The following is a 15,106-nucleotide window of genomic DNA, read 5'->3' on the forward strand; positions in this document are numbered from 1 at the left end:
CACCCCCCCCCCCCCCACATTCCCACTGCACCCCTCGCACCAAATGGGAGCTGCCCAGGTAAGTGCCCCACACCCAAACCTCCTGCCTCAACCCTGGGCCCCCTCCCTCATTCTAGCTTCTGGCCAGACCCTTCACCCCCAGCCCTGTGCTCAGTGCACTCCCACCCTCAGCTCAGTGCAGAGAGAGGACGAGAATGGGCCAGAACCAGGGAGAAGGTAGGTACCCACTGTATGTGGGCAGGGCCGGGACCCCAGACCGGCAGCAGGCTGAGCGGGTCCGGCAGCCGGGACCCCAGCTGGCAGGAGCCGGCGGATGGAACCCCTGAGCGGCAGTGAGCTGAGCCGCTCAGCCCACTGCCGGTCTGGGGTCCCGGCTGCCGGCCCCGCACAGCCCGCTGCCGGTCTGGGGTTCTGGCTGCCGGACCCTTGCCAGACGGGGTCCCGGCCGCAGGCCCTGCTCACCCCGCTGCCGGCCTAGGTGAACAGAACCTCAGACCAGCAGTGGGCTGAGTGGGCCGGCAGCGTAAGATCAACATTTTAATTTAATTTTAAATGAAGTTTCTTAAACATTTTGAAAACCTTGTTTATTTTACAATACAACAATAGTTTAGTTGGGGGAGGGATAGCTCAGTGGTTTGAGCATTGGCCTGCTAAACCCAGGGTTGTGAGTTCAATCCTTGAGGGGGCCACTTAAGGATCTGGGGCAAAATCAGTACATGGTCCTGTTAGTGAAGGCAGGGGGCTGGACTCAATGACGTTTCAAGGTCCCTTCCAGTTCTAGGAGATAGGATATCTCCATTAATTTATTTATTAGTTATATAATATATAGACATATAGAGAGAGACCTTCTAAAAAACATTAAAATGTATTACTGGCACGCGAAAGCTTAAATTAAAGTGAGTAAATGAAGACTCGGCACACCACTTCTGAAAGGTTGCCGACCCTTGCTTTAAAGGATGCAAGGGCCACCTTATATTCTTTGGGGTTCTAAGCTCCGGCTTCCAGGACAAAGCAATACAGGCCACAGAATTACCCCAACCGAAAACAATCTTCTTCCTATTACTATCCCCAACATACACACTTTTTCAGCTTCCTATCAACAGGTTGATGGTACAGTTGAGAGTTGCATAGCACTGTAGAATATTTTCCTCTCCCGTCATGTGAGAACAATCTGTTTGGTTTTTTTCAAGGAAGCCTGAAACAGGTAACCGTGGATTAGTGGGTCCTGGAAATCATGAACAAAGGGTACTCCATCCAGTTTCAGGGACCCCTCTTACAAGATACTGCTAAGGAGGGAAGTAGACTCCCTTCTGCAACTCATAGTAATGGGAAATGTGCGTGTGGGATTCCAGGCCGTGAGGGTTCATTCACATTACTACTTAATCCCAAAGAAGAAAGGGGGATGACGTTCCATTCTGGACCTCAACAAATACATCCATTGTTTCAAGTTCAGAATGGGAACACTAGCTTTTATAATTCCTACTTTAGATCCTCAAGAGTGGTTTGTGGCTCTTCATTTAGGATAACTATTTCCATATTGCAGTTCATCCAGCCCACAAGAAATATCTCACATTCCAGGTTACTGTCAATATAGAGTGCTTCCCTCTGGCCTCCACACAGTTCCAGAATATTCACCAAGAACCTAGCAGTGGCAGCTCACCTAAGGAGACAAGAGGGGTAAATCTTCCCGTACTTCAACTGGTTGATTTGGGGCAGTCACCTCAGCAAGTGATCACTCCATCCATTTGGAACTCTTTGCTACTCTGGGTTTCAGAGACAGTGGCCTATGCCAGGTGCTTCAAAGAGAATGAATAGACCAGTGATCATCAAGTGATCCATCCCCTGTCACCCCATCCCAGCTTCTGGGAGACAGAGGCTCTGGACACCATTCTCAACCTTACTGAGCAACTCGAGGGTTATCCAAAGACATCAGTCAGGACATTTCTCAGGCTCATGGGACAAATGGCCTCCTGCACTAAGTAATGCAGTTTGCCAGACTTCACTTATCCTCCATGCAAGTATGGTTATGACCAGCTTACCCAGCAGACACCTCATAGATATGACAGTCATGGTCTCTCAAGAAGCCCTCTCCTTGTTAGCTTGGTGGAAGGACCCTCTACGTGTGCACAGCAGAGTGCCATTCTTACTGCCTCTATCCACTAAACAGCTGGTGACTAGATGCATCCACTCTTGGAAGGGGAGCTCATCTGGACCATTTTAAGATGCAGGGACTATGATCTGTCCCCCACAAGAAGTAAGTCTCCACATAATATCCTAGAGCTAAGAGCTGTTAACCAAGTCTGCCTGGCATTCCTACCCACTGTATTCTGAGGAACTACAATCCAAGTACTGAAGGACAATACTACAGCAATGTACTACATTGGTAAGCAGGGAGGGGTATTCTCATTACCTCTCTGCCAGGAAGCAATCCATCTCTGAGACTGGTGTATCAGTCTCCAAGTAACACCTTTTGGCCCTACATCTTTCATGCTTGCAGAACACCCTAGCAGATCAGTTCTGCACACGATACACAAACATAAGCATTCAGTCAAGAACGCATTTCTTCAAGACAGCTACATCTACAAGTGGGGATGCCCAAGGATAGACCTGTTTGCCATAGACTAGAACAAGAAATGCCAAGTATTTTGCTCTAGAGGAGGATCTGGCCTAGGTCTGGCCTTCTGCATTCCCTGTATTTTGGGACTCATATTTACCCACTCATTCCACTGATACAGAGGATCCTGAGAAAGCTCAAACAGGATGATAATGACAATGCCAGCATGGCCCAGACAGTTCTGGTAGTCTGAGCTGATGAGCCTGTCAACACTGCCCCCAATAACACTTGTGGTTCAGCCAGATGTAATCATACAAACTGAGGGCCAGATCCTACACTCAAACCCAGCATCACTGCACCTCGCAGCCTGATGCTGGCTGGCTAACAGCCACAGACAGAATCTACTCCGTGGAAGTCCAGAACGTTTTGGCTTGTAGCAGAAATGATTCCATTTGGTAACTTATTCAGCTAAATTGAAGAGGTTCTTTTTTGGGCAATGCAGAAGCACCTACTCCCACTAGAAAACCCAGTAGCAACTATTACTTGCTGGCCCTAATGCATTTGGGACTCTCCATTACTTCTGTGGAAGTCCATATGATGGCAGTTTCTGCTCATTCTCCTATTGAAGATCTGTCTTCAGACCCAACAGTTGCTAGGTTCCTCAAGAGCTTCATGTCTTTCCTCTAGTCCGAGAGACCCTGTCCCTCTGGAAACTCACTGTGGTATTATCAGGGTTAATGAGGCCTCCCCCTGAAACTTTATTTACCTGCTCTTTATACTACCTGTCTATGAAGACCACCTTCTTAGTGGCTAAAACCTCATCCAGAAAAATAGGACAGATCCAAGCCCTCATAGCAGGACCTTTGTATACAGTATTCTATAAGGGCAAAGTGACATTAGGACCTCACCCAAAGTTCTTTCCTAAAGTTGTCTCAGATTTTCACCTGAATCAGGTGATCCACCTGCCAGTTTTCTTTCCCAATCCTTGTGCTAATCCAGGGGAAGTTAAATTTCACTTTAGATGTTGTTGGGATTCTCTCATTTGGACAGAACAAGACCATTCGGGAGCTTGCCTAGACTGTTTCTGGCCTTTGCTGAGGGGATGAAAAGTCAGCCTATATCCACCTAAAGACTATCTAAATGAAACTCGGACTGTCTTGCTCTATGTGTGTGTGTTTGAACTCACCTATGCAGATAGGAGCCATTCCACCAGAGCTCCAGCAGCCTCTGCTGCTTCTCTAATAAGCATCCCAATATCTGAGATTTGCAGAGCAGCTACCTGGAATTCTGTCCACATCTTTTCCCAGCACTTCTTCTTGGTATAGGACTCCCGGTCTTACACACACTTTGACAGAGCTGTCTTACAGACATTCTTTTAGTAAACTGTGATCACGCACTTTCAGAACATATCACTGCTTGTGAGTCACCAGAAGTAGACATATGGACATCACTTGAAGAAGAGTAGAGTCGTTACCTTGAAGAACCAGTTACTATAGTGTAAGTATGTTGTCCACATGTATGCCATGACTCGCATGCCTTATCTGCTACTTTGCAGCCCTATATCAGCTGGATTCTGTTTTGGTGAAGAGTGGTTGCAGCCACTCCCCCTTTACATCCTCTTCTATGCAGCACCAGAGAGGCTATGTCTAGACAGCAATGTAAGCCTAAGGTTAGTGGGACTCAAGTCAGCTGACGTGTGTCAGGGAACCCTGGGCTTTAGCATCTACACTGCATTTTAACTCTAGATTAAGAATTTTCTGACCCGTGCTCAAACCTAGGACTCAGAAGTCCACACTGTAGTGCACAAACCCGAGTCAAAGTAACCCTATCCCAGTAACCCTATGCCTAGCGCCCCCACCCCCAGTGTTGACACTCTAGCCCTTCAAATGTGTAGCACTGTGGACAAACTGTTGCCCACACTGTTTCCTAACTGCGGTGGTGCTATTAATGGGACTCGGGTGCCCATAAGGAGCACATGAGTACATAAACGGCATAAATAGCTCCTTTGGTGGCTGTCTCAGTAGAACGACTGCAGTTTGAGAAGGCTTTCTACTGAACTACTATCTAATATGAGAATTGGGCTCTCCAGCTCTAAGCTGAGTCATATTGGCAGGAAAATGCCCATGTGCATCTGTTCTGAGGATAATCAGAACATCAGTCTCTCCAGGACTGTCAAACTATTAAAATGAAACTTGCCATTCTTAATTTTTAAAGTGGGAAGTCTGTTTGTTTTGAAGTTTGACATAAAATGAAGGTATCAGAGGAACACACACACACGGGCTGCTGCCAGCTGCAGAGTAATGAAGTGCATGCCCAGAGCTTGGGGTGCAGTGTACTCCAGCAACCCCTGAGGATCCCCTGCTCCTGCCGCACCCTGGGAAACAGGGATAATGGATCCCAAAGAGGCTGCGGAAAAGTTTTGGGGTTGGCTCCCACTCACCACCCTCACAGTGCACGCTGCCCGGCCGTCCCTGCCATACAGCCGCAGGTAGGGCAGGGGGGACCCAGGAGCAAGGGCCACTGCGCTGGCTGGCTGCAGTACTGCTCCTCTGCTGCCAGGAACTCTGGGATATATCTGGAGGACTTCTGGGACTTAAGTCAAGCTGGTGCTACATACCCACAGGAAACTAATAGGGCTCAGATCCTAGGTCCCAGCTTAACACAGGCTTGGACCTTCCATCCTGGCAGGGTCCTGGGACCTTGGGTCTGAGCCCTGCGTTAACACATTTGCAGTATGGATACAATGGGTGTTTGGCTTGAGCCTGGTTTCAGACCTGGTCTTAAATTGCTGTGTAGACATACCCGGAGTGTACTGGGCACAGCTGTGGCCTCAACAGACACTGCTATTCAAAAACAATCTAATTATCTGTGCCTAGGATGTATGCACACCAGAAGTGGAATTACATGTGGACAATATATCTTGAAGAACCACAGTTAATGGAGAGTAACCATTCTTTATAGTGCTTCAAAAAGATAGTGCTTCAAAAATATAAAGCATATAGGTGCTTATTGTTTAATTATTGCAATAGAATATTTTTGTAAATTTAATATCTTTGTAAATAATTGTCCATCCCTCCCTTACATCAAAAGAAGGAATAAAAAGGGTTTTCTTAATGGTGGTGTTGCAGGAATGTGAAAACTAAACTAATAGGGCTAATTTTAGACCTAATAATGTTAGCATTTTACTCAACTCTTCCAATGCACTTCAGCACTAGCTTGCAAAAATCTTTGCTATTTCAGTTCACAGGTCTACACACAGTGCTATCTTAACACATTTTATTGTGATTTTTATATTTCAGGTAATGGTATTCAAGAGATTAGGCAGAGAACAACAATGTACATTCACTTTGAAATTTTCAGGGCTTTAACAAAAGTCTTCACAAAGTTTAATGTTTAGTGTATTAATATGTTTGTTTTGCCTAACACCAAAGTTGCTTTTGACTTTGTGCTTTACATATTAAGATTCATTATGTCATTCCTTGGTTTCTAGTTCTTCCATATTGTATTGTTTTTAGTGCATAAATGTTTTCCTGGTAGCATGAACAGCTGTCCACTTTTTCTTTTAACATAATATTCACCTTAGAACATACTCATATCATAGTACCCAATGATGAAGCACAGAGTAACACAATTTACTTTTTTTTTTTTTTTCCCAAATCTCTTAAGTCTCCAAGTACATTCTGTCTGATCTGTAAAAAGCGACAAAGAGTCCTGTGGCACCTTATAGACTAACAGATGTATTGGAGCATAAGCTTTCGTGGGTGAATACCCACTTCGTCAGACGCATGCACCCACGAAAGCTTATGCTCCAATACGTTTGTTAGTCTATAAGGTGCCACAGGACTCGTTGTCGCTTTTTACAGATCCAGACTAACATGGCTACCCCCTGACACTTGTGTGATCTTTGTTTTTTTGGATTGTAAACTCCTTGAGGCTGGGACCACGTCTTTGTTCATGTCTTGTACAATGTTGAAATACTGTTAGTTCTTACATATAAGTAAGATCTGCAGGATTGGGCCTTTAAAGTTGTGAATTACATTGCATAATTAGGAATGAGTTGGAAGAAATTATTAGCAATATACTTCAGAAAAGGAGGATTGTTCTAAACTGTATTTATAAATTAACAATTTAATATTTCAGATTTCTAGTCAGCTTTTTATTGTATTTTTAACCTGTTTACAGAGGACAGTGAATTGCGAAGAACCTTGCAGTCTTTGGCCTGTGGGAAAGCACGAGTATTGATTAAAAATCCAAAAGGCAAGGATGTAGAGGATGGAGACAAATTCATTTTTAATGGTGACTTCAAGCATAAATTGTTTAGAATAAAGATCAACCAAATACAGATGAAAGAAACCGTATGTATTAAAATACTCTTACTCTTTGCATCTATTTTGATTACAATACTGATACTGTGCCTTGCTTACCTACATGTCCTGGCTGAGTTGACAGTCTCTGCATTTTCAGCAATATTTTTCTCATCCTGGGAGGCGAGAAATATTTCTAGTCTCATTGGTAGTCGGTTTGTGTCCTAAATTGGTATAATCTCACATACCTTTCAATACATCTTAACTGTTTGGACAGTGCAGTTGAAGTATTGACATTACATTAATTGAACAGAACAAAAGTAATGCTGTTAACACATCAACTGTTTTTATTTGGAGAGAAGAGAGTTATTGAAATAATTATCATCCCCTCTATTCCTGTGAATATCTTTGGGAATGGATTCCAATTCGTGGGGTCAGCATGATTGACATGTTTAATTAGCATGTCCAGTTGTTTTCTTTGCCATTAGCATACAGAACTCTTTGAAACATACAGTCCTGGAATGATTCTCTATTTCAGAAGGCCCATATACATTAAGGTTCCATAGACACCTCATCTGTATTGATGTATTTTTTAATTAAAGAAATACTGTTGTTTTTTTTAATTGTAGTTTGGTTTATCAAGTTAACTTTTTATAAGAAGTATGTGAATTTGCTTTGCATATGCTTAATTTGTATCCTTAGTTTCCTTTAACAGCATCAGAACATCCCAGAGCCCAGGTTTTAGGTGTGCGTGCTTGTCTGTCAGAAAGAGAAGAATAAATGAATATTGTTTCCTTCCACACACTACTTGTATATTTCCCTAAAGCTTAACCAAACACTCAGACAGAAAAATTGGCAATGAAAGATGGCTTGATGCATGTTGTTTTGTCCTTTAGGTTGAAGAACAGGTTAGCACAACTGAAAGAGTGTTTCAAGATAGACAATATCAGATTGATGCTGCTATTGTACGAATAATGAAGATGAGAAAGACGCTCTGCCATAACCTTCTTGTTTCTGAATTGTATAATCAGCTGAAATTTCCAGTAAAGGTAAGTGAACTTGATTTCCTTTCAATCCATACTAGAATTTTTTTTAAATATCTGGTTCTTCATCGAGTGCTCACTCATGTCCATTCCATACTAGGTGTATGTGCTCGCCACGTGCACTGGTGCTGGAAGTTTTTCCCTCAGTGGTATCCATAGGGGACCGGCTCTGGTGCCCCCGGGAGCGGCGCACACATGCTGCAGTATAAGGGGTGCTGCCGGCCCACCCCACCCTCAGTTCCTTCTTGCCGCCAGTGACGGTCCTGGAACGTCTGCTGCTTTGGCTAGCATTTTTTTTCATTCAGTGTTTCTTCTGAATGTTTCCTGTAAAATAGTTGTAAAATAATTAATAGTTCCCTTAGTGTTAGTTCTCGTTCTGTGGTCCCGGACGGGACTCAGCCTAGGTACGGGGCATGTCCCGGTCTCCAGGCTTTAAGCCCTGTGATCATTGTAAGCAGCCTATGCCCATCAGCAACCCACACGCTAGTTGTTTGAGGTGTCTAGGTGAAGGACACATAAGCGACAGGTGTCACATCTGTAAATCCTTCAAACCCAGAACAAAAAAGGAGAGAGACATCCGTCTCAGGGCGCTCCTGATGGAGTCGGCACTGACCCCGGCACCAGAGCAGAGGTCCGACTCAGCCCCAAGCACCATAGTATCAGTGCGGAGCGCCCATCCCCCTCCCCCCCCCCCCCCCCCCCCCCCCCCCCCGATTTCCATAAGGAAAAGGACAGGGCTGGAGGAGAGCCAAGACCCGTGCTAAGTGGCTCGACGCCTCCGTCGATCATGGTCACCTGCCAGTGAACATTCCGCCTCCAGCTGCAGAACTGAGCAGGAGTCCTTGACGGCAGGACAAGCGCTGGCGGTATGTCCATATCGTCGGCACCGCAACCAACCCCTTGGGCCCAAAGCCGGTGGCCTGGTACCCCTGGAACCCGTGGGGATTTTCCCAGCCCTCGCAGACAGTCCGCTCGGTGGTGGGGGCCTCAGATAGGCCATTGGCCTCAGCATCCCGCTATCCACCAGAGGTGGAGGCCCCAGAAGGCAGAACTTCCCAGGCCCATGAGCAGACAGGGAAACAGCCTGCTGGACCATCAGGCGACATTGTCGTCATCTTCATTGTCGCTGGACGAAGCCATCACAGATACCCTTCACCCAATTCCACAAGTTGATGCTAAGGCTCATGAACTACTGAAGAGGAACTACTACATCCTCTGCTCCACGGCAGCTGCCCCTACACGAATCAAAAATTATTAATGCCCTGTGGCAAACCCCCTCTTCCCTGCCCCCATTTTGAAAAGGGCTGAACGTAAATAGTTTGTGCCAGCTAAAGGCCAGGAGTATCTCTACACTCTCCCAGCCCCAAACTCTCTCGTAGTTGAGGCTGTTAATCAAAGGGAGAGGCAGGGGCAACCCGGGCCTACACCCAAAAATAAAGACTCGAAGAGACTGGATCTGTTTGGGTGAAAGATTTATTCATCTTCCAGCCTTCAGCTGAGAATGGCCAACCACCAAGCCCTCCTTGGCTGCTCCGATTACAACATGTGGCAGGCAATGGCCAAGTTCGAGGTTTCACTTCCCGAAGGGTCCAAGAAGGAATTCTGGACGATCCTCGAGGAGGGCACCACTGTGGCCAGGGTGGCCCTCCAGACAGCTTCAGATGCGGCTGACTCCGCGGCTTGCACCATGGCCTCGGCCATCTCCATGTGGCAGGCATCCTGGCTGCTCCTCTAGGGTCTGTCGACAGAGGCTTTGCCGTCAGTGCTGGACCTTCCCGTCGGCAGGCCCTGTTTGCAGAACAGACAGATAGTAAGTTGCATGGGCTCAAGGACTCCCGCACTACCCTGAAAACTCTAGAGCTGTACGTCCCTGTTCAAGTCCGTAAGCAGTTCAAACCACAGCCAATCCCGGCAGGAGCCACCCCACAAAAAGAGCAGGGGCTTCAAATGCCGTCCGAGGCACCCATCCCCTCCCTCCGCCCAAGCAGGGGAGCAAGCGGGTATTTTTAGGGTGAACCCAAAGGCAACCTACCAGACTATACCCCGGATCTATCTTTCCCGCCTTTCTCCACCCGCCTTTCTCTTTTCCTCCTGGCATGGACCACCATAACCTCGGACCGCTGGGTCCTCAGTACAGTGGCGCAGGGTTATATCCTACAGTTACTGTCTCCACCCCCCTTCACCGTCCCTCTTCAGGGATCCCTTTCACGAGAGTCTCCTCGCGCAAGAGGTAGAAGGATTGCTGCAACTGGGTGCGGTGGAAGAGGTTCCCTGTGAGTACAGGAACAAGGGATTCTATTCCCGGTACTTCTTAATCCCAAAAGCCAAGGGTGGTCTACGCCCCATCCTGGACCTACGAGACCTCAACAAATACCTAAAGAAGTTGAGGTTCTGCATGGTCTCCCTGGCCTCCTCCATCCCCTCCCTGGAATCCAGGAGACTGGTATGCCACCCTCGACTTGAAGTACTTTCATATAGCGATCTTCCAAGGACACAAGCGCTTTCTACGCTTCACGGTGGGATCGGACCACTACCAGTTTGCGGTCCTCCCTTTCGGCCTAGCAACAGCACCAAGGGTGTTTACCAAGTGCATGTCAGTGGTAGCAGCTTACCTCAGGCGTTGGAGTATCCAGATCTACTCGTACCTCAACGACTGGCTGGTCAAAGGTCAATCCAGGTCCCAACCCAGGCCGATCCTGGGCCTGCTGGTAAACGACAAAAAGTCAACGTTAGTTCCAGTGCAGAGGATAGAGTTCATCGGCGCGGTGCTCGACTCCACCTGCGCCAGAGCGTTTCTGCCACAGGAGAGGTTCCAAGCATTGGTGGACCTCTGCATGGGAGTCTCAGTGTTCCCCCAGGCCACGGCCAGGGTTTGTCTGTGCCTGCTGGGACACATGGCAGCATGTACGTATGTCGTCCACCATGCCAGCCTCTGGATGCGACCCTTACAGCAGTGGCTGGTGATGGTCTATTCCTAGTCCAGAGATCACCTGGAAAAGGTCGTTACCATCCCGCTGACGATACTTGCCTTGCTGCAATGGTGGACGGACTCCAGGGCGGTCCTGGAAGGAGTTCCATTTGACAGCCCTTGTCACTGCATCAAGCTGATATTGGACGCCTCAGACCTAGGCTGGGGAGCGCATCTCGGCGACCTTCAGACCCAGGGCATGTGGTCCCCAGAGGAGATGATGTTGTACATAAACGTCAAAGACCTCAGAGCGGTTAGGTTGGCCTGTGGAGTCTTTTTACCACACTTGGCGGGCAAGGGGGTGAGTGTGTTGACAGACAATACGACCTCGACGTTCTACATCAACAGGCAAGCGGGGGCGCACTCGTCGGCTCTCTATCAAGAGGCTCTCTGATTGATTGTGGAATTTCTGAATCAAGCATGCAATCCACTTGTAGGCCTCTCACCTCCCCGGTGTCAGGAATACGCTGGCAGATTGCCTCAGCAGATCCTTTTTCTCTCACCACAAGTGGTTGCTCCATCTGGATGTAGCCAGAAACTCTTCCAGGGGTGGGGAACTCCCCAAGTGGACCTGTTTGCCACCAGTCAGAACAAGAAATGCCATTGCTTCTGTTCCCTATAGGGTCTGGGCAAGGACTCCCTCTCCAACACCTTACACCTGTCATGGTCGGGGGGACTGATGTACGCGTTTCCACCGATCCCGCTCATCAGCAGAGTCCTGCCAAAGATCAAGAGAGACAAGGCCCAAGTCGTCATGATCGCCCCAGCGTGGCCGCACCACCATTGGATCGGCATGCTGATGGACGTGATGGGGGCCGCTCCCTGGAGCCTTCCCATCTGCTCTCGTAGGATCGCAGGCATCTCTTACACCCCAATCTTGCCCCCCTCCACGTCACGGCGTGGATGCTGTGTGGTTGAACCCGGAGGAGCAGGCCTGCTCTAATGAGGTCCAGCAAATCTTCCTGGATAGCAGGAAGCCTTCCACGAGAGCGACCTATCTGGCCAAGTGGATGAGGTTCTCCCACTGGGCGTCTGAGTGTAGCATTTCTCCAACGTGCTCCTCCTTACAATCTATCTTAGATTACCTGCTCCATCTTAAGAACCAGAGGCTGGCCCAGTCTTCTGTCAAGGTGCACCTTGCGACTATTTCCGCTTTCCACCCACAGATCCAAAAGGTATTCTCACAACGACATGTTGGTCTGATTCCTGAGAGGTCTCGAGAGGCTCCTCCCACCGGCCTGAGACCCTGTCCCACAGTGAGACCTTAACTTGGTTCTTTCTAAGCTCATGGGCCCACCTTTTGAGCCTATGGGCTCCTGCTCCCTCTCCCACCTGTCATGGAATATCGCTTTCCTTGTAGCCATAACATCTGCGAGACGAGTATTGGAACTTAAAGCTCTGACATTGAAGCCACCGTATACAGTGTTCTATAAGGACAAAGTTCAACTGTGACCCCATCCGGCCTTTCTGCTGAAGGTGGTGTCTTCCTTCCATGTTAACCAGAACATCTTTCTCCTGGTGTTTTGTCCCAGCTCGCATACCGCTAGTAAGGAAAGGAGGCTGCATGCCCTGGACATCAGACGTGCCCTGGCATTTTATCTGGAGCATACCAAGCCCTTCCGCAGGTCGACCCAGCTCTTCATCGTGACAGTGGAGAGGATGAAGGGCCTTCCAGTGTCCTTGCAGAGGATTTCCAACTGGATCACCACCTACATCTGGACCTGTTACGAGCTGGCACAGGTCCCACCGCCGCTGATTGTGAGGGCCCACTCAACCAGAGCTCAGGCATCCTCGGCGGCCTTCCTGGCGCATGTCCCTATTCAGGACATTTTCAGAGCTGCGACATGGTCTTCAGTTCACACGTTCACGGCGCACTACGCCATCACTCAGCAGGCCAGGGACGATGATGGGTTCGGCAGAGCTATGTTGCAATCTACATGTCTGTGAACTCCTACCTGCCTCCATTGGCACTGCTTGGGAGTCACCTAATATGGAATGGACATAAGCAAGCACTCGAAGAAGAAAAGACAGTTACCTTTTCCGTAACAGGTGTTCTTCAAGATGTGTTGCTCGTGTCCATTCCATGACCCGCTCTCCTTCCCCACTGTCGGAGTTTCCAGCAAGAAGGAACTGAGGGTGGGAGGAGCCAGCAGCGCCCCTTGTGCGCGCTGCTCCATTGGGCAGCAGAGCCGGTCCCCCACGGATACCACTGAGGGAAAATATTCCAGCACCGGTGCATGTGGTGAGCGCACACACCTAATATGGAATGGACATAAGCAACACATCTCAAAGAACACCAGTTACGGAAAAGGTAATTGTCTTTTTCATTAATTTTTCTATTCTTTTCTATCCTTCTAAAAGATGAGAAAATAAGTAAATAGTGTAGGATTTAATGGTTGAATCAAAATCAAAGATTCAAATGTTAAAATACGTTTTCTTTAACAATGAGGGGGGGACGTCAACAGGTTTTATCAGGAGTTATATAACAAAATACATCAAATTAAAAATGCATTTCTATATATAGATATAGATATATAGATATATAGAAATGCATTTTTAATTTGATGTATTTTGTTATACAATTTATAGTGCCAATTTTTAAAATAAAGACTACTGTCCTCATTTTACTATAGTGGGATTGAAAATAAGTTCTTTTTATATTTCATTTATATTACTAAACATAATACCAATTTGATCTTTTCTTATAGCCTGGAGACTTGAAAAAAAGGATTGAATCTCTCATAGATAGAGACTATATGGAGAGAGACAAAGACAACCCCAATCAATACCACTATGTTGCATAATGGGAGAGAACTTTTTTTTTCCTAAGAAGACACCAGAATCATGTATTCAGGACTTTGAATACCTATGCTGTTTGCAGACTTTACTTGTAGCAGATCCTCAAGTTGATGTATACTATTCAACCAGCTGCATGCACTGGTGTGGATGAGAAGCAAAGGAAATGTTTCTTGGATCATCCTTGTCAAGACTCCTTAGTGATTTTTAAATGGCACATTTTTTATTTCTTTTAGTTCTTCCATTTGTTCTTTTGAGTTCTTCAAGATATGTTTATTCTACTTTGTTTAAAAATAACTTTTGAAGTTGGAAGGGAAGGTAAAAAAATACTCTTTTTTCTGGCTTATTTATGTATGTGTTCATGACTGCACATCCATAAAGACCCTTAATGCTGCATTCTTTAGCTACAAAAATCACTCTGGTATCTTTTAAAACCCCTTTTAATTAATTAACATTTATGTACAAACACTCAGTGAATTCTTGAAATTATGCACCATGATACTGTTATATTCATGTTTGTTTAATTTTCTTTCAAAATAGTTCTAAACTTCAGTCTGGTTTGGATAAATCAGGTTTTGAAGTGAAATCTTTGAAGTGCCAAGAGGACAACTGTGTTAAAATGTCTGTAGTGAGCTGTCTGATTACTTAGCTAAGGTATTCATTTGTGGAATTTTTTGCTCTAGGGCAAGTGATTTATATCACTGTTTATGTAAAACTTCAGTATAATTTAGTTTTGTCTTTAGAGACAAATATAGGATAATTACTGTACAGTGCACTCAACACAAGAAGAGAAAAGATTTCAAAGGCTTTACAGTCTCGATGTTGTGAAAGCATAGATTTTTGTCTTGAGAGAGTATGGATTTTGTGAGTTCCCTGTTACATATTGTATATATGTAAGTTGATTTGAATTAAAGAATGAAGGACATGTAGATCCGTTAGATAATTGTAACTATAAGGAAGATACTTTTTTGTGGTAATATTTACAAGCCTCTGTTTTATTTTACAGGATTTGCATAATGGTGTTTCATTCTGATTAAAAGCTACCAAAGGAGTTTTGATCATGGCCTAATGAGAATTTAAGCAATATTTTCTTGAAAATAACTTACTAAATTTATATAATATGACTTTTGTGCATAAATTATAAGTCCACGACCCCTTCTTAAGTATCCATTGCTAAAAGCTGACATCTTCTGGGTTTCCATATTAAAGTCCTCATTCTGTCATCTGGTCTCATGAATTGTATTGCATTCTTTGAATTATTTTTATTCCCTTTCCTCTGTGTTAGAAACCAAACCCCCTATCATATGTTTAGTACAACAAATGTATTTAAAAGCTATTTAATATTGTAATTTAATGTAGACTTATATTTTAACTTGCTTTAATATTTAAATCTTTAGTTAATTCAAATAAAATCTCATTGATATGTATTAAATATTAATTT

General features: G+C 45.8%; 1 protein-coding gene across 1 annotated transcript in view; it reads left to right on the forward strand.

Moving 5' to 3' along the window:
* CUL4A (cullin 4A) overlaps positions 1–14,888 on the forward strand; it is a 96,441-nt gene extending 81,553 nt beyond the window's left edge. Inside the window, exons 18-20 of the mRNA XM_024219546.2 lie at positions 6,737–6,909; positions 7,755–7,907; positions 13,578–14,888. Of these exons, the coding sequence (XP_024075314.1) occupies positions 6,737–6,909; positions 7,755–7,907; positions 13,578–13,673 (422 nt within the window). The 3' untranslated portion in view covers positions 13,674–14,888. The remainder of the gene's footprint in view (positions 1–6,736; positions 6,910–7,754; positions 7,908–13,577) is intronic.
* The last annotated feature ends 218 nt before the right edge of the window (positions 14,889–15,106 follow it).

This window comes from Terrapene carolina, unplaced genomic scaffold (genome assembly GCF_002925995.2).
Source record: "Terrapene carolina triunguis isolate 2854851 unplaced genomic scaffold, T_m_triunguis-2.0 Scaffold21, whole genome shotgun sequence".
Taxonomy (NCBI): domain Eukaryota; kingdom Metazoa; phylum Chordata; order Testudines; family Emydidae; genus Terrapene; species Terrapene triunguis.